Here is a 20,182-nt window from a genome sequence, read left to right on the forward strand (position 1 = left end):
CTCCTACTACTCAGGAGGTGGAGGCAGGGGGAACGTTTGAGCCCAGGAATTTGAGGCTACAGAGCGCTATGATCGCACCTGTGAATAGCCACTGCACTCCAGCCTGAGCAACATACTGAGACCTTCATCTCTAAAAAAAAAAAAAAGACTAGAGATAAATATAAAGCAAGCTATTATAAACCATTTAGCATCTCTGCATCAAAATTAACACAAATGTCAAAGCCTATTTAAGGCACAGTCCTAGGCACTTGTGAAAGAACGAACAGAAGGCAGACTCCACAATTCTGAACAGCCTGGTTTTGACCAACTGATAGTTATTCATATCTGTATATCTGAAGCAATTATTAAAAAGAAATTGGGAAAAAGTCTGTGTCTCTGTGATGGAGATATTTAAACAAGCCATTTTGAAAATGTTAAAAAATTAAAATTGTAGGAAGTCGAACCATAGGTGCCATGTTTTGCCTGAAGTGGTAAAAATACCATCTGCCTCAGTCTTTTAGCAGCATGCTTATTTCAAGTAGCAGTAGGCTAAACTACAGGCATACGCTCCGCTCCAGCTGGGGAAAATACACAGACGTTTGTAGATGTTTTTCCAAGCAAGAGTAGTCAACATATTCGCTTTCTTTTAGACATATATATTAGTTACCATAGCAAACCAAGCGTGAATGTGGTCGGAGAGGCTGTTCCACCAGTCCCAACGCACACCCAAGATTTCCTACGATTCAATAGGTGGCACTCTTCCACCTAGCACTGAACCGAATCAGCTGAGTTTAACCTTGGGGCCAGAAGCCTAAGGAACATGGAATAATCTGAGCGATACACACCAGGGCTGCAGAACAATCATTGTAATTAAGATCCCCACAGCACTGTGCACAAGAACAAAAGTGTTAGCGCCAGCTTTTTGGTCACAATTCACTTCTGGGAATTACATTCTATCTAATAAAACTTCTGCAGTTTTAACTACGTGAGGAAGATGTTCCTGTTTTTCCATCTTAGAAGCTACTGAGGTAGAACTGCCTTCCACAGTGAAACAGCTTCCATCCTTGCCCACCCCCCAGGTGCATGAGTTTTAGCAATGGGCAGAGTGACTCCAGTGCTTAACTACTTTAAGAGGAAGGGAGAGATGTAATGAACTAATAGTTGTCAAGTGCTTAGATATCTCAGGATGAAAGGCTCTACAGCAGTATAAAGCATTCATATCTAGGCCCTATCGCAATAGGAACTCAATTAAAAAGTAATTCAATTTCTCATCTGAGTGTTGAGTACAGACCACTGTTTTGCTGAATGTGACAGACACTCTGAAGATCCAGCTGAGAATGATTTGGAAATGATCACTTCTTCCATGCTCCCCGCTACTGGCAAAATTTGAGTGATGGCATATAAACCCATGGAGTGCATGACCAAAATAATGTTTTATGGTTTCTTGAAATCTGACTTTTCAGACAAAATATGGCTTTTGAGTAAATACTCATCACTTGCAAAGAAAGAAACTTTCAGCAACAAACGAATTTCATAATGGTCTCCTGAAATGGCTGCTGAGGTTTTTAAATATAATTTTATACATAACCCCCACCAGGGGACCCCAAAGCTACCAAGCATGATGACTGCACCGGTTAGCACGAGCACCGTGAGCAGTGAGACCACACAAATAGAGATGAGGAGACCCGAGATCATGATACATATTACTAAGGGCCCATAGCATACTACACTGTATTTTTTTCTTTTCCATTTTCCAATGCAAATCTCTTCCATTGTCAACTGCGTCTGTGATAAGAAACCTCTGAGGCATTCTTTGAGTCAACAATAATGTTATCAATTATAACAAAAGTATTGCTCTGGTGCAGGATGTGGATAGTGGGGGCAGCTGTGCATGTGTGGGGTCAGGGGATATATGGGAACTCTACTTTTCACTCAATTTTGCTGCGAACCTAAAACTGTGAACGTAAAACTGCTCTAAAAAATCAAGTACTAACAACAAAAAGACTGAAGATGTCAGGGAAGGTGCTAAGTTTAGTTTAAGACACGTTGGGCTCGTAAGCCTGTGGGAGACCCAAGAGGCATGTCCATATCCCACGTTTAGGTATCTGATGAGGCTCGAGTAGACAGTCTAAGATAGAGTGACAGATGTGGAAGCCTTCAGCTTAGATGTGCTCCTATATTATCTAGTGTTTCTTTAAGGAGGCGAAAGTTTGTGAGGCAGATAAAAGGAGTGACTGCATTTTAGGCAAGGAAAGGAGAGTTAAGGCACGGAGCCATGGGTGTGCACCTCTGGGCTGCCGGGAGAGTGCCAGGTTCCAGATCAGCCCTGGAGAGGTCTTTGTGGGTTTCTGTTGGCCCATCACAATCAGGACCCTTCCAGGTCGTATTTCTTCCACCCTGTCTTCAGCGTGCAGGTGTGATCATACCCTGGATATTCCTGAGTGTTGCATGAATCAAATGGTTAGCATGCTCCTTTAGCCAAGCAGCTGTATGCATGCAACACACCTGCTAAATGTTTCATTTGTCCCTGGGGGGAAAGCAGAATGTCACTCAAGTGTGTTCATGGGCTTGCACTGGCACACTGAGATCTGAACTCCTGCAGCGGTTTTTAACCAGGGCTGTGTGTCAGACTTACTAATATCTGTGGAGACTTTTTCAAACCACTCTGGCTTGCCTCTGCCCTGCTCTCCACCTCAGGGGATTCTGATTTTGGTGAAAGAGGGCATGACGCAGCGATACCCAGCCATGTATGTTTTTACCTGTTCTCACAGGTGATGTGAGAACTCCTGTCTTTAGGAGTTCGAGTCTGCCCCACATGGTGATTCTCAGGTATTTTCTGATGGTGTCAAAAGTTGTCTTCCATCCATAGGCCATAAGGCATCTTTCCAACAATGGCTAGTGATTTTACTCTGTTTATTTTTCTTCATACCACTTACTGCCTCCTGACATTACATTATCTATTTATTTGTTTATTTAGTTATCTATTTCCCCTACTAGGTTGTAAATGTCCTGGAAAGAGAGACTTCATCTGGTTCACTCTTGTATTCCCATAAATAATAAGGTGTCTGGAATGAAACAGGTACTCAATAATAAATATGCTTATTGTTGAATGAATCTTATTCTACCTGCTAATGTGTGTTACTTAACAGGAAATATCCCTCAGCTCTAAATGTGATTCCCTTTTAACCTTTCAAATGTAAATAAAAACCAAACACCAAATTGAAATGTATAAAACTGTGTAGTATGCAGAAAATCTGCCTACCTTAGCATAGTCTAATATTCCTTTTTCTTCAGCCTAAAAAAGAAAACAGGGGAAAATTAATCCATTAGTTCTTTAATAATTATTGCTTCTATAATTTTTGTTCCTTAAAGAATAACTTAACTCTCTCTCTCTCTCTAACATATATATTGAATCTCATATATACACACAGTGAACACATATAAATTTCAAGCATATGGAAAAGTTGAAAGAACAGTTCAATGAGCACATATATACACTCTTACCTAGATGTGACAGGCACAGACACGACTCCTCACCCCTACATGGTTCAGCACACATCTTGTATGCACAGGACATCTCATACATCACCATGTGACCTCTATCATACTTAAAAGCTAACAATAATGCCATATCATCTAACATACAATCCATATTTAAATTTTTCCAATTGTCCCAAGAATACCTGTTATAGCTTTTTTCCCCCGAACTAGAATTAAACAAGACTCACACATTGTACTTGGTTTTTATGTCTCTTTTTTACCTTTTAAATCTAGACCAGCCCCTCCCCATTTTTCATGAAATGAAAATAAAAGCCATTAACTTCTTTTCATGGAAACCATTGACTTTTTGAGGAGACCAGACATTATAAAATGTCTCTTTAAAATTCTGTCTTAGTATTTCTTCATTGTGTCATTTAACTTGTCTCTGTTTTGTTTGTAAACTAGAAGTTGGGTCTGGAGAACCTTGCTTAGATTTAAGTGTTTTTGACAAGAATACTTTATGTAGAATATCCTGTACTTTAGCAGTTCAAGAGGCCCAAAATGTCAGGCCATCCCACTCTTAGTAATGCTATAAATTTGATCACTTGGTTAATGTGGTGACTATCCGGTCACTTTACTATGGCATATTTCTTCCTGTACAATTAGTAAATAATTTTTTTCACCTCCTTTGGCACAATTTTTCTTATGTTGTGCTGTGTCAAAAGACGCCCCCACCTCCAAACACTAGGGATGAGGGTAGGAAAGAAAAGAGGAGGTGAAGGAGATACCTTGTGTCTTGTGTGAGGTCAAATTTTATTTTAAACATATTTTTAGTTGTTATAAAAAATGACTTAAAATTAACACATATGCTCCAATGTGTTACAATGTATATCCAATTTTAACATAATAGAGATAACCAATGTACTAATCTTTGCTAGCAGGTCAACTTGTGTTTTGCAGACTTCACAATAAAACTTCCCTGCCACTTCTGCACAGAACAAGAGCTCTTCAACTTACAAACAGGTTAGGTCTTGAGACCATTTTGTTCCTGAGTCCAAAATGATATTATATTAATACAAGTAGTACTTGTATATTAATACAATTAGTACAAGATCACTTCCTTGAGAAAAAAGGAAATGTTTATAACATTGGTCCTGATCCTCCTTGCTTCTTAATAATCTTTTAAAAATCTATCCAAAGATGCCTGCATTTTATTTTTCTTATTTTCATAATAAGAAACTTTAATAAGATACTGCTCACGCATACCTGTTAACACCGTCACAAACCACTCTAAAATGGGTATTTGAACATTTTCAATGAAACAAAAGGCCTCTGCAACCAATATACTATACAAAAGAATGTAGGGTCTTCAGTCTGCTCTTCATGGTTTTTAGGGATCTAGGATTTTCAGTGAACTAAGATTTTGAACTTAGTACTGAGATGCATTACACCAATAGGAGTATGAATCAGCTCTTGCAGAATATTTAAAACCAAGCTATTCTTCTCTCTGCTCAGATATTTTAAATTTATTTGTTTGTCTGTTTGTTTATGGGCATTTTTTCCCAAAATGAAGCAGTTTTGTCTTCACCGAATATCTCTTTCCCCCCACAGTAACATCTGCAGAAATGGTAGGAAAGCCCTGAACACATCTGTGTAGCTCACTCATGACCTACCTACTCACTTTGATATTGTGCAAATGTGTACTGGCCTTGATCCTAAGAATAATCCTCTGATGGCTTGTGACCAAAATTTTAGCAGCAGCACTTTCACAACATGCTTAGTCTTTAAGTTCTCAAACTCCCAGGTTTTTAATCTGTCACCCAGACTAGAATGCAGTGGCCTGATCTGGGCTCAAGTGATCCTCCTGCCTCAGCCTCCCGAGTAGCTGGGACTGCAGGTGTGTGTCGCCACGCCCAGCTAATTTTTTTCATTTTGTAGGGATGAGGTCTTGCTATGTTGCCCAGGCTGGTCTCCAATTCCTGGGCTTGAGCAATCCTCCTGCCTCGGTCTCCCAAAATGCTGGGATTACAGGTTTGAGCCACCTCGCCTGGTCCCAGCTGACTCTTGAATTCGTTTTAGGTTAATAGACATCTGACATTGAGGCTGATCTCGTGGTCACAAATTTTCCACTTTTTCCATCATCCATCCTTTTCCTTGTCACTTGCTGATTACTATTGATTGCTCAGGTGCAGCACTTTTCAAATGATCCACAAACTGGGAGTCCTATAGAATTTTTCCTACGGTCACAACTCAATCCCAACACACATTTGCCATTTTCTCACTATCAATTTTGTTTCTGGGCCGGGCGCGGTGGCTCACGCCTGTAATCCTAGCACTCTGGGAGGCCGAGGCGGGTGGATTGCTCAAGGTCAGGAGTTCGAGACCAGCCTGAGCGAGACCCCGTCTCTACTAAAAATAGAAAGACATTATATGGACAACTAAAAATCTATATAGAAAAAATTAGCCGGGCATAGTGGCGCATGCCTGTAGTCCCAGCTACTTGGGAGGCTGAGGCAGTAGGATCGCTTAAGCCCAGGAGTCTGAGGTTGCTGTGAGCTAAGCTGACGCCACGGCACTCACTCTAGCCTGGGCAACAAAGTGAGACTCTGTCTCAACAAAAAAAAAAAAAAAAAAAAAAAATTTTGTTTCTGTTCTAACCAGCTCCTCTTCAGTCTCGCTCTTTCAACATTCTCATCTTTCAGTGTTTAACACACAGGACACGTTAAAAGTGTGGAAAGTGGCATTTGTTGAAAGTTAGAAATTGAGAAACTTTTGTATCTTAAAATTGGAAGGTGAACTGTGGAGAAACTATAATTGACAATGACTTTGGGTGGACTTTTTCTTTGAGATGTATTGAGCCACTTCCCAGTTTGTCTCAAAAAAAATTCAACAGCAGTTTCTCCGGTACGAAAAGTGAACATAATGCTGTTCACAGGTAGGGACATCTAGAGTAGCCCTATCACAAATTATTATAAAACCATTTTTCCCATCAAATAGTTGGTGTGTAGACTAATCATCTTAGAGAATTCTAGTAATTTGAAGTACTCATGCTTAATTGCAAGCTATTTTCAAACCTCAAACTCTCTGATTTTGTCTTCCTAGCTTGGCCACTACCCTTTCACCCGCTAGAGATATAATGCTGGGGATGATGGCAGAGAAACACCATATATATTATCTATATCTGCACACATCGGCTCTGAAATGTTTTGAAAGCTGAGAGAGTAGAAGCCTACATAAAATGACAGCGTGATTACCACAGCCATTACAACCTGAGCAGATTATAACTATTGATATAGAGCTCACATAAATGCCTGAATGTCTTTTTTTTTTTTTTTTTAAAGACAGGGTCTTGCTCTGTCGGCCAGGCTAGAGTACAGGGGTGCAATCATAGCTTACTGCTGCCTTGAACTCCTGCCCTCAAGCAATCCTCTTGCCTCGGCCTCCCAAAGTACTGGGATTACAGGTGTGAGCCACCATACCCAACTTGAATGTCCTTTTTGTTGTATTACAACAAATATTTCTTTTTTTGTTTTTTTTCCTCTTTTTCATTGCCTCTTTTTAAAGTGAGAAAGTCCTTTATTTATTTATTTTTTTTCCTGAGACAGAGTCTCACTCTGTTGCCTGGGCTAGAATGCTGTGGCATCAGCCCAGCTCACAGCAACCTCAAACTCCTGGGCTCAGGTGATCCTCCTGCCTCCTGCCTCCGCCTCCTGAGTAGCTGGGACTACAGGCGTGCACTACCACGCCTGGTTAATTTTTCCTACTTTTAGTTGTCCAGCTAATTTCTTTCTGTTTTTAGTAGAGATGGGAGTCTCAATCTTGCTGAGGCTGGTCTTGAACTCCTGACCTCTTCAATCTATCCTCCCACCTCAGCCTCCCAGAAGGCTAGGATTATAGGCATGAGCTACCATGTCTGGCCTACAACAAATATTTCTGTGAAACCATTTTACCCTTGATTGCTTTAACTTATACATAAAAGTATCATTTATTTTTAGGAAACAAATATGCTAAATATTTAAACTTTACAGGTATATAATATACATTATATATGTATTTCCAGCCGATATAATATATACATATGCCATGTACATACCTGAGAGTAGACATTCTATTTTCTTTTTTTTGTTTTTTTGTTCTACTAATTTTCACTTTTTCATCTCAGCAACCACTTCAGAGAGTAGACATTCTAACATAAACTTTTTTCACAAAAAGCTTTAAAGCTTATAAAAACATAGCAAGTTAGAGACAAATGCAAGTGATGATTTAGTTCCCTATACAAGTAATATTTCTCATTAAACACTACCCTATTCTTATTCTTTTTGTAAAGTAATTAATTTGGGAGGGGCTATAGTTTCTATTATACCTGATGGTTGCTCATTTATTCAACAAATGTTCATTGAGCACCTACTACACGGAATGAACAGATCAAAATTTCTGCCTTCATAGAGTTTATATTCAAGGATGTTGCACGATTATTGTTTTAGACAGGTTTCACATACCATCTCCATCTAGTACTTAAGCTCCATGACAGAGGGAAACCTTTTCTCTTATTCACAAGTGTATGCTATGTCTGTATCAGTGTCTGAATGAATGAATGGATGGATGAAGACTTTTTCTTAATATGTATTGGTTATGTACTATCTGTTCAGGAAACTTATAAAGCAAAATTCATTTTACTCACTCCTAGTTCTAGGAAAGCCAGATGTTTTGGTTCAGAGCTGGTATATAGGTAATGTGGAGCCATTAGCTGATGTCTTACAAATAATTTTTACCCATAATGAAAAATGTCATATTGTCACTTTCTCATATACCTTCTAAGTAGACTAAGGAAGGGAATCTAAGCTTCCATGTATAGAAAATAAATTCAAAGACTTCACAAAAATTGAACAACAAAAGGACAGAACAGAGAAGAATGATCTAGTAGCTTTAATGTAATTAAGTACTTCAACCTTGAGAGCAGTGTGTTGAAATCAGAAAAGCCCAGAATGGAAGTTAGGACGCCTCCACAGAGATTTCAAGATGCACACCTCAAAGCCTCAGGTGCTAAGGCCTTGTCTACTGACGAAAGCAAGTGGCCTAAGATCTTAATTGTGTCCACTCCAAGAGGCACTGTGACCTCCTGGGAAGATGGATGGATAGGAGCCAGAAAATATGGTTTCTAGTACTTTATTGGTTAATACCTCAAATAATTTTTAAATTTTTATATGGGCCCTTATCCCCTTATCTGTAAAGTAAGCGAGTACTCACCAGACCAGAAGTTCCCAAATGCTAGACTAGCTGTATTAGAATTACCTGGGTAGCTTGTGAAAAATGCAGATTCTCAGTATCCTATTCCTGAGACTCTGATTCATTTGAGAATCACTGATCTGGCCAATGTCTAATGTCCTTTTCAATCTATGCTTCCATATGCATCAGTGTTTACTTCAAAGGCTAAAAGAGAACAACTATATAAACTCTGTGAGTCTCAAGGAGAACTGAGTAGTGTAGCTTTCCCCCCTTTTTCTGACATCTGCCACTTGTCATGTATATTTCTAGCAAAGCAAGATACTATTAAAATAACTTTCTCACAGGGGCCCAAAATAGGCTGATATAAAATAAATGCAGTCTGTATTTCAGTAGTCGAAAGTCCTGAACCTCTTCCTGCCACACTGTTCGTCTCCAGAAGCCACTGTAAATTCTACCACACAAGGCAATTCCCTGAGGGCTTCATTACTGGGGTCTTTAAAAGGGATTCACTCATCTTTTTGCCTCCTGTAGGTGTGCTTCTTGTCAATCCAGGTCATGAAAAAAGAAAGCAAATTTTCCCAGTCTTTAGCAGTTCACAGAGAATGTGTGGTTTGAACCTTGTTTTATCTTTTAAAAATGTGAAAACAGACAAGATAGTGTGCCTGTGCTCATGACACTGGAGGCCTCCTCAGACAGCTACGGTGAGCGCCGTAAAACAATATTCTCTACAAAAGCCAGCACTCTGATTGAGAGGATGCACAAAGGGATTAATTCCAAAGGTTTATATACCAGTCTCTGCAGACCAAAGGCAGATAGATTCCCTGTTGGTAAGTAATGGATGTACAATGTGGTCTTTTACTTTAAGAAACAAACGCTTTTTTATAAGTGAGGTAACAAAGAAGGATTGGATGACATAAATGAACTGTTTCCAATTTCTAACTACTGCTATCTGGACTTGAAAGCTGGATATGGGGACACCTTTTTCTAAAAGCAGAAAACTAATATTCCACAGCAGGGAGTCCAGAAATTGTTAGAGACTAATCATCTCTATTTATCAGGTTATTCTTCCCAAATGTTACCAGCTATATTTTGAAATAACAGTCATTTTAAAAGATTTTCTTTTTAAACTACCTTCTTTTTAACTACCCTCCCTCCACAAACTTTTTAGTTGAAAGAATACAATGACCACTCATTTGCCCTCCACCTAGATTCACCAATTGCGAACATCTAACCACCTCTGCTTCCCCTCTTTCTCTCAATGACCCTTCACTATTTGAGAGTAAGTTGTAAACATCATGATGTTCATCCTTAAATACTTCAGCATTTATCCCCGAGGACAATGACATTCTCCTACCTAACCACAACGTGCTAATACTGCGTATTATCACACGCAGTAAGTTTGACATTTACTATAATATTATTTAAAATATAGTTCATATTCAAATTTTCAAAGTTTAACCAATAGTGTCCTTTAGAGCTGTTTGATCTCAATCCAAGAACAAATTAAAAAGCATACATTACCTTTGGATATGTTTTTTTAATCCCCCCCCAGAGTCTTGCTGTCACCCAGGCTGAAGTGCAATGGTGTCATCCTGGCTCACTGCAGCCTCAAACTCCTGGGCTTAAGCAATCCTCCTGCCTCAATCTCCTGAATAGCTGGTACTACAGGGGTGAACGAACATACCCAACTAATTTTTAAATTTTTGTAGAGCCAGGGTCTTGCTATGTTTCTCAGGCTAGTCTTGAACACCTGGCCTCAAGCAATCCTGTCTCAGTCTCCCAAAGTGCTAGGATTACAGGCGTGAGCCACCACACCCAGCTAATCCCTTCTAATCTACAACAGCCCCTATACCACCACCCTTTTTGTCTTTCATAATATTGGCATTTTTAAGAGCCCAGGTCATTTGCCCTGCAGAATGTCCCATTTGTTCTGGATTTGTCTGATTTTTTTCTCATGATTAAATTCAGGTTAAACATTTTTGGCAAGACAATTACATAGGTGATGCTGCATATTTCTCTATTACATTAGTAGTCACACAATATCAATCTATCCCATTATTGATGAACTAAGTTTGTTCACTGTTTCCCTATGTATTTAATAAGTAATCTGAAGGGTGCTTTGAATTCATGTGTATATTCAGTTCTCTACTAACCATTCATCCGATTATTTTAACTGATCATCCACTGATGATCCTTGTCTACATAAAAGATTACATTGGTGGCTGTAAAAATAATCACTTTTTAAAAATAAAGGTCTTCTGCCTTTAAATATCATTGGCTCCTTTAGTGAAAACAGGCCTTCCTAAAAACAAACTCTCTGTGTATATACACTGGTATTTAGAGGTAGCTTAACTTATATATAAAAAGGAGGCTTTTGGGTGGACAGAGGAAGGGAGGAAGGATATCTTTATCCTCATCCCAGGACAGTTTGGGTATAGCGTATGGGGATAACAAAAAAAAAGTTCATATATCAGAAATCTACTAGATCTGCTAGCCCTGAACTTGGAGCAGCCCACTGGGTGTTGGTTTTGTAGAAGCGGGCCTTGTGTTGCTGGGCTTTCTAGTTACAGAGCTGGAAAGGTACCAGAATATAAAAGAATAGAGTAGGTCTTTTTTTTTTTTTTTTTTTTTTGCTATCTCCATCATTCTTGCCTACTAATAAGAGAGCACAGAAGGTGTCTGCAAGGAAGTTAACACCATTCAGAACTGGATTGGGTACCTGATTTTACCACCTCTTTCACCTGGGAAAGCTAATCAACTTTCAGAGGCAAATATGGATGTCCAGAGAATTAACTTTCTCCTATTCTCTTCATTTGGTTCATTGAGAGAAGAGGAAGCAACAGACAGATGCAGAAGACTATGGTGCCTGATTTTAAAAAGGAGAGGAGTTTGCATTATCTATGTAACAAATCTCTCTCTGCTCAGAGGTCTTGTTATTCTTTTGCAACCTGTTTTTCTTGCTATGCTTGCTTGGAATCTGGAAGAGTCATGAAATTTTAAATTGCATAGTTTGACCATGAAAAAGAATCTACCCAGATCTCAGAAAGGCCATGAGTAAGGAAATCTGGCTACTAGTAGAATTGACTTGTTTCCTGCAGCAGCAAGGTACCGAGGTGATGGCCATCAACTTTGATGGTGTACCTCAAACTCACACTATTGAAAGCCAAACTTAAACCAGTTTTTCTGCTTAACTTTTCTACTTCTATTAATGACACACTTTTCCTGTTATCCAAGTTCAAAATCCTTTTTTTAGCCTCTGACTGCCCCTCCCCAGGCCACAACTGCCAGCTTCTCCCTATTATATCAATTTTCAAGTCTGAACGCATTTTCTCTCTGAAATGAGTTTTACACCTAATCTTACCTTCCCATGTTCATTGCCAACACTGTGATTGGGACTTTTCTCCTGGATTTATCAATAGGTTTCCAAAAACTTCTTAACTGATCTTCTTGCCTCTAATGTCTCCTTGCTACTCTCATCCTATACAGCATGGCCAACTTTTCCTACTTCAGACACAGTCCAGACCTCGACACCGCCTGACTCAAAAACTTTCAATGTCTGCTTCATGACCTCTGCATCAAGTTCATTTTCCATAGGCAAACATCCCAAAGTCTTTTTTTTTTAAAAAAAAAAAAATCAGGTAAAATTCACATCACATAAAATTCATAATTTTAACCATTTTAAAGGGTACAATTCAGTGGCATTTAGTACATTCACAATGTTGTGCCAGCCATCACCACTATCAAGTTCTGAACATTTTTATCACCCAGAAGGAAACCTGTGCCCTTAAAGTCACTCCCCATTTTCCCCTCCCTGAGCCCCTGGCAACCACCAATTTGTTTTCTGTCTCTATGGATTTACCTATTCTGCATATTTCATATACATGGAATCATATAATATATGGCCTTTTATATCTGGCTTCTTTCACTTAGCATAGTGTTTTCAAGGGTCATCCCTGTTGCAGCATGTGTCAATACTTCATTCCTTTTTATGGCTGAATAACATTCCATTGTATGGACAGACCACATTTTGTTCATCCATTCATCAGTTGACGGACATTAGGTCATTTCTACCTTTTGGTTACTATGAATAGTGCTGATCTGAACATTCATGTACATATTTTTATTTGAAAACAAGGTCTTTTATATATTACCTACTATATTACCTACTATTTCAGAGCAATTCTTCATCTGTCCCTTATACTGCCATATGTTTTTCACATCCCGTTTAGACTATAATGCTTTTTTTTCTTTGAATACACTGCATGCCTGCCCACATGTATCACTTTTTCCTGGCTTCCTTTGTCCAGGAAACCCCTCTGTTCCCATCTTTACTTATCAAGATCTTCTCCTTCAAGGACTATCTCACATATTGCCTACTTCATAAACCCTTTCTTGGCTTTCCCAACTGAACGTGAATTCTTTCCTCTGAGCTCCCCAAATGGCATTAATTACAGTATTCCTTATATTTATGTATTTATCTTACCCCTTCTCTATTAAGCCATAGACAACCTTTAGGCAATTTATTGCTACATCTCCTGTAGTTAAGTACTTTGTTTCCTTAAGTGCAATAGAAAACCTTAAGAAATCTTTTAATTTAGGAGGTATCTAGGGTCCTATCATAGTCACATTGGTCATTGTGGTCACACATAAAGTACTTTCAAAAGTCCTTTCAAAATGTACACATTCTATGGTAGAGGATGATATTAGTATTATTCCTTTTGAAACGACTCAACGTACCTTAAATAACTAGAAGATTATCACATGTGGTACTAATGAGAACTCTGAATATGCATTTCCTCTTTTGTTTAAGAATATGCATGTTATCTTCACGTACACTAGCCTTGCCTAGCAGTCATTGTTTTACTCTTTGAATAAGGAATAGTAGGATATCTAGGGACAAGTGAGTTATAGTTTAGCAATGGTAATTTGTAGTACACTTAAGGTATTTTATGGCTGGTTATGACAGTGTCAGAATGTCACAAGCCCAAGTGACATTTCAGTACTTTCAGGAATAGCCAAGAAAATATAATCATAATTCTTATTTCTTCAGGTGACTTATAATGGCAGCAGAAAACTAGAAGGATCATTAAAAATAAAGCTTGCTGACCTGCAATAGCCCCTGGACTCCCTGAGAGAGTCAGAGCTCTGTGGTTCTCTGAAGGATTCTACTTTCTTTTATTAGGAATCAAAATGATAACTGAGTAATGACTTCACCTCCCCAGGGTGAATCACCCATTCACTAACAGTATTTCTTCCTGATCATTATTTTTCAGCAGCTACAAATTTAAATTTAAAATTAAGGTAGGAAGGATCTGTAGAATTTAGTTTGGAGACAATGCTCAACAAATATTTTTCAGCTGTTTCCAGTCTGGCCTGGTGCTCTTAACTGACCCTTGTGCATGTACCCAGGAGCCCATGATTGTGATGGAAGAGGACTATCTAATCTCAAGATTTTTTTTTGGTGGGGAGGGGGAGCCAGAGAAGAGGTAGCAGAGCCCAATATGAAAAATCTCAGAGGTGTTGTTCTTCCTTCTAACTTCACAATGATGGTGAACAGGCATTAAGTCTGTGATCTCCTTGCTTCCTTGTCTAGTGAATAATTTTCACTATCTCCAAGCAGGAAATCAAATGGGTAGACAGGACACAAACCTGTCTGGGCAGAGCAGGGAAGTAATTTTAAATGGGGAAGTAAGAAATCATAGGTGACTTCCATCATAAGAAGCAAGATTTTTCTATTTCTCAGTGTCAAAACTTGTATAAGTTTCTAATAGATATATATTTCTTATAATGCATCTCTTGCCTAAGAGACCTATTTCTTACATTTATTTGAGAGCTGAAAGGGACCTCAGAAATGATCTAGTTCAATGCCATCATTTTACAGAAAATAATAATAATAATGATATGAGAGAATGTGATTAAGGTTACACGGATGCTGGCAGAGCCCAAATTAGAATCTAGGCCTTCTAAATCCTGGTCCTCCATGGGCCATTTCCGCTGTACCAACTTAATTCTTTCTATTAATATTTACCAAAACAGGACTGTCACCAAATAGCCTTACCCTGTGAAGACTACACCACACACGTTTTTTGACAAATATGAATTGGATAACTACTCCAAGTAAGCCACTGTGCCAGGTACTATGGGTAATTTAAAGGCAAATTTGCCATTTATCCTTAAGGATCTTGCAAACAAATTCAAAACTGGGGGTGGGGTGGAGGGTGGAGGAAAGTATCCAGGAGAGTAGGTAACATGAAAAAATTAGCAAGAGAACTAGAAATAATTTCAGGATTAACAAGCAACCTCCATGAGATTTAGGGAGGAATGTCCCTCTCAGGTGTTATGCAAATTGTGTTCCCTATCTCTGACTAGGAGGCATTCACAGAACAACATCATTATCTTATAGAGCTTTATATAGACATGTACATTACAATTTAAAAGATTAAAATAAACTCTAGTAAAAAGTCTTTAATCTGAAGAATGTTGTCCCCTGCCTATCAATAAACTAACTTATTTCTTATTTACTTTAGCAGTAATTCCCTTTGTGACTCAGATATGCAGATGTGGGGAGAAGGGCCCAGTCAGCGAAGCCAGCCAAAGCGCCTTCACAGGGTGCGGTGAGCAATAGACTAGGAGACATTCCTGAAAGATGATGATTTAGAAATGACTGCAGGGATTCAGGTGGGAGGGTGGGACATCATCTGCTCAAGGACATCGTCTCAGGGTTTGCTGACCTTCAGACAAGGTCTATTTGATTTACTTGTTACTGTCTAAGGCAAAGGAAGGAATATCCCTTTGAATCTAAAAATCAAGTTGGGGATAACAATTTGGGACATTTTGCCAGCTGTTTAGGAAATGCAGGACTGTTCATTTACAACTCTTTACTTGTCTACATTTATAACTTTGTATGTTTACAAAGACGCATAAGAGTTAAATTTGTCCCTTTTCTGTGAAGCTTCTGCAAAATTCGTATCTATGCTACTCCTGTATATACCTATATATTTGAATATCCAAGGGAGAGCTGGTAGCTTCCATCTAACATATTCAGCTGGATCTTTTCAACCAAAATGTAAATCTGCAATGTATTCTAATGTAACCCAATTAGAGCTACTAACACCATCTGTATATATATTTTCAGTGCAGCTGTCAAAAACACACACTTACACCCCAGTGATATAATATTTGATAGTTGTGTGATATTTCATTGTACCATATTTCATTTAACCTTTTTCTTATTTTTAAATGGGCCAATTTTCACTTTCTTCCTTTTGTAATTGGTATTTTAGTACACATTTTAATATGTAAGTCTTTGCCCGTATCTCTGATATTTTTCTTAGGATAAAGTCCTAGATGTGGAATTCCTATAGAAAAGTATATCAATTTTTAAGCTAAAAGTTTTAAAATAAAAGTGAATAAGATAGTATTTAAAAAGTCAAATAGTACTAGACAAACAAAACAACTTAGCACTCTCCAGACTCCATGTGTCTCATGTCCCTTTCTTTAGCTGCTTCTCTATTTACTTTCACATATTACTCTTTCTTGATTTTTAAATTTTAGACATGCTTGGCCGGGTGTGGTGGCTCACGCCCGTAATCCTAGCACTCTGGGAGGCCGAGCTCGGGAGTTCGAGACCGGCCTGAGCAAGAGCAAGACCCCATCTCTACTAAAAATAGAAAGAAATTAGCTGGACAACTAAAAATATTTAAAAATTAAAAAAACAAAAAATAAAAAAATAAATTTTAGACATTCTCTATTGATGCTACATAAAAAGAAAATTTAGATCTTTTATATGACCAAACACATTCCTTTTCTTTACCCTCTTCGCACTCAATTGCATTTTTTGATTAAATCAATATTCAGTATTTATATTTTTATGCTATATTAATATTATTCTCTAAGTCATGTGGGATATTATGATTACATTTTCTTTCTTACACATCTTTAATTTTTTCATCACAGCTAATAACTGCCTCCTTTTATTCCACATGTTTAGTGTGGCTGTTTTAAAACATGGCCCTCAAATTCTTTTGATACTCTTGTCATGCAGAGGTGAGGTCTATGATCCCTTCCCTTGATCTGGACAGGCCTGTGAGTGTTTTGATAGGAAACTATGGAAAGGACACTGTGACAACTGAGGAAAGATGCAACCTGTCTTGTTTGGCACACACCTGTCTTTAGAAGTCCGACTGTTCTGAGGCTGCCATGCTGTGAGGAAGCCAAGCTAAATGGAGCAGTTATGAATAAACACTCTGGTTGGTCGGCAGCCTGGTCTTCTAGACACCTCAGCCTAGGTGCCAGGTGTGCGTGAAGATGCCTCCAGATGATTCCAGTCCCCAGAATCACTGAGTCACCTCTAGCATATGGGGTTTTCCAGCTGAGGCCCCGGACATCATGGAGCACGGAGAGACAAGTTATCCCCACTGTGCCCTGTACAAATTTCTGACCCACAGAATCTGTGAACATAATAAAACGGTTAGTTTAAGCAGCTACATTTTGGGGTAATTTGTTATGCAGCAGTAATAACTGGGAATATTTACTTTATGTACCTATAATTAATTTGTCCCTGAATTTTCAATATGGTCAAGCATATTAGGTGATTTATCAGTTCCATTTCTTTCCTTGGAAATATTCCTCCTAGAGATCTCTGTCCTCTTGTCCCAGTGCTGCCTGGATGCATAGCCATCAGCCTAGAATTTGCTAGGATGACAGGGTAGCATGCTACTTAAGGACGTGGGTCCTGAAGCTGGCTGCCGGGGTTTGAATACTGGCTTCACCACTTGCCAGCTGTGTGACTGTGGTCAAGCTAGTTAATTCCTCAGTGGCTCAGATTTCTCATTAGAATAGTGCTTGGCACATATTAAGTGCTATTATTGTTGGCATTATTGTTCTTGTTTCTTTCTTTCTTTTTTTTTTTTGAGACAGAGTCTCACTCTGTTGCCCGGGCTAGAGTGAGTACCGTGGCGTCAGCCTAGCTCACAGCAACCTCAAACTCCTGAGCTCAAGGGATCCTCCTGTCTCAGCCTCCCGAGTAGCTGGGACTACAGGCATGCACCACCATGCCCGGCTAATTTTTTCTATATATATTTTTAGCTGTCCATATAATTTCTTTCTATTTTTAGTAGAGATGGGGTCTCGCTCTTGCTCAGGCTGGTCTCGAACTCCTGAGCTCAAAGGATCTGCCCACCTCGGCCTCCCAGAGTGCTAGGATTACAGGCGTGAGCCACTGCGCCCGGCCCTGTTCTTGTTTCTTATTCTTTTCTTCACATTGCCCTTGGAATTCTCATCACCTCGTGCCTATGTCTGATCCCCTAGCTCCTGGATCCTAAGAGAAAGCTCTTCTCCAGTTATTACTGTGCCTTGATGGATTCATCACCTGCTTCCTAAAAGAAGGTGCTTGGAACATAAGTTTTATGACACCTTGTATATCTGTTTGAAATTGTCTCTATTTAATATCATACTTGGTAATGATATGGCTGGGATATAATTCTAAGTTGGAAATAATTTTCTCTTTGAATTTTCAAGGTATTATTCCATTGTCTCAAAAATTTTAGTGTCACTACTGAGAAGCCATGCTGATTCTTGATCCTCTGTATGAAGGTTTTCTTTTTCCTTCCTGGAAGTATTAGGATCTCTTCTTTATCCCCATTGTTTAAAAATTTGATAATGATGTGACTTGGTGTGGGTATTTTAAAATTCATTATTAAGGCAACATTTCAATTTGGAAACTCAGGTGCTTCAGTTCTCAGAACTTTTTTTTTTTTTTTTCCTTTCTAAAAACATCTTTGTTAATTTTCTTACTTCTGTTTTCAGTTTTCTATTTCTGGGACTTTTTTTTTTTTTTTTTTTTTTGAGAGAAGGTTTTACCCTATTGTGGGGCTAGAGCACAGTGGCATCATCATGGCTCACTGCAACCTCCTGGGCTCAAGGAATCCTCCTGCCTCAGCTTCCCGAGTAGCCTGTAGGTGCACCCCACCACGCCTGGCTAATTTTTCCATTTTTAGTAGAGACAGGGTCTCGCTCTTGCTCAGGCTGGTCCCGAACTCCTGACCTCAAGCGATCCTCCCACCTCGGCCTCCCAGAGTGCTAGGATTATAGGCATTAGCCACTGTGTCTTGCCTTTTCCTGGGACTCTAAATAGATGTAAGATTTCCTGAAAGAATCCTCTAACTTTCTTATTTTTTTTCTCTTCTATTTTCTATTGTCTTTTTGTTCAATTTTCTGGGAGATTTTTTTCATTTGTATCTTCCACTCTTCTGATTTAAAAGAAAATTATGTGATATTTTTATGTTTCATAATTCTTATTTCTTATTCTTGAATTGTCCTTTTTATTAATACTGTATCACCTGTTCTTACATTATGGATTTAATATCTTATCCTGCTGAGTATTAATTTTTTTTTTTCTTTTTGGAGATAGGGTCTTGCTCTGTTGCCAGAGCTAGAGTACATGGCATGGTGTCATCATAGCTCACAGCAACCTCAGACTGCTGGGCTCAAGCAATCCTCCTGCCTCAGCCTCGCGAGAAGCTGGGATTACAGGCGCGTGCCACCACACTCGGCTAATTTTTCTATTTTTTGTAAAGATGGTGACTTGCTCTTGCTCGGGCTGGTCTCAAACTTCTGGCCTCAAGCGACCCTCCTGCCTTGGCCTCGCAGAGTGCTAGGATTACAGGTGTGAGCCACTGCGCTTGGCCTGAGGTATATTAATTATAGTGCTTCTGAACATGTCTTTTTTCCCTTGCATTATCTGTTTCCTCTAAGTTCCCTTTTCATCAGTTTGTTTTTGACTTGTTCTTTCATGTCCTCTTGACCTATTCTGCCTCAGAGCGAGGCAGCTGGATAACCTGAGCACTTGGATCCTCCGAGGCTTGTCAACTGGTGGGCTCACCGTAGAACTGCGCAAGGATATGGTATGTTTACTTAGGGGGCCCCAAACACCCACATCGGCATATCTTTTCTCCTGGGTTTGACATTTCCTTAGAAAGGAGTTCTCCAGTTTTCTAACTGGTGAATATGAGTGATTTTAAGCTGGCTGCCAGCATTTTGAGGATCAGTAAGGCAAGAGGTTGGGAGAGGGGAAGAGGTCCAGCGGTATAATCATAGCTCCCTGCAGCCTTGAACTCCGAAACTCAGCCTCCCGAGTAGCTGGGACTACAGGTGTGAGCCACAGCGCCCGCTGGGTAATCCTTTCTGGATGCAGATATGCACTCAGGCTCTCTGCTTTAAGTACAGTGGCTACCCCTGCCCTTAGCTGTGCCTGGTTTCCCTTGTTGGGAGTCTCAGATTAACCCAGCCAATTACAACCATGAAGTTAAATTCCCTGAGGTTTTGGATTAAAAAGGCAAGAACCTTTTCTTTTAATTCAGAGTTTTCTCTGAATTAAAAGAAAACCAAAAAAGTTCCTTCTCATCTGCCACCCTCAGTGAAATGGGAAATTTACCCAATTCAAGCCCCTTTACCCCTCCCACTTCACCATGATTTTTCCTTTGATAATGCCTCAGAG

The 20,182-nt window shown here is 39.2% G+C and overlaps 1 protein-coding gene across 3 annotated transcripts in view; it reads right to left on the bottom strand.

The window, feature by feature from the left end:
* Positions 1-20,182, bottom strand: part of PDSS2 (decaprenyl diphosphate synthase subunit 2) — a 224,411-nt gene that overhangs the window by 19,016 nt on the left and 185,213 nt on the right. For 2 of the 3 annotated variants that reach the window (XM_069487798.1, XM_069487796.1), the window contains one exon: positions 3,242-3,274. The exons of the other annotated variant lie outside the window; for it this stretch is intronic. In XM_069487798.1, the coding sequence (XP_069343899.1) occupies positions 3,242-3,274 (33 nt within the window). The remainder of the gene's footprint in view (positions 1-3,241; positions 3,275-20,182) is intronic. 3 annotated transcript variants of the gene reach the window in all.

The sequence above is a fragment of the Eulemur rufifrons genome, chromosome 15 (genome assembly GCF_041146395.1).
Source record: "Eulemur rufifrons isolate Redbay chromosome 15, OSU_ERuf_1, whole genome shotgun sequence".
In the NCBI taxonomy this organism is placed as follows: Eukaryota; Metazoa; Chordata; class Mammalia; order Primates; family Lemuridae; genus Eulemur; species Eulemur rufifrons.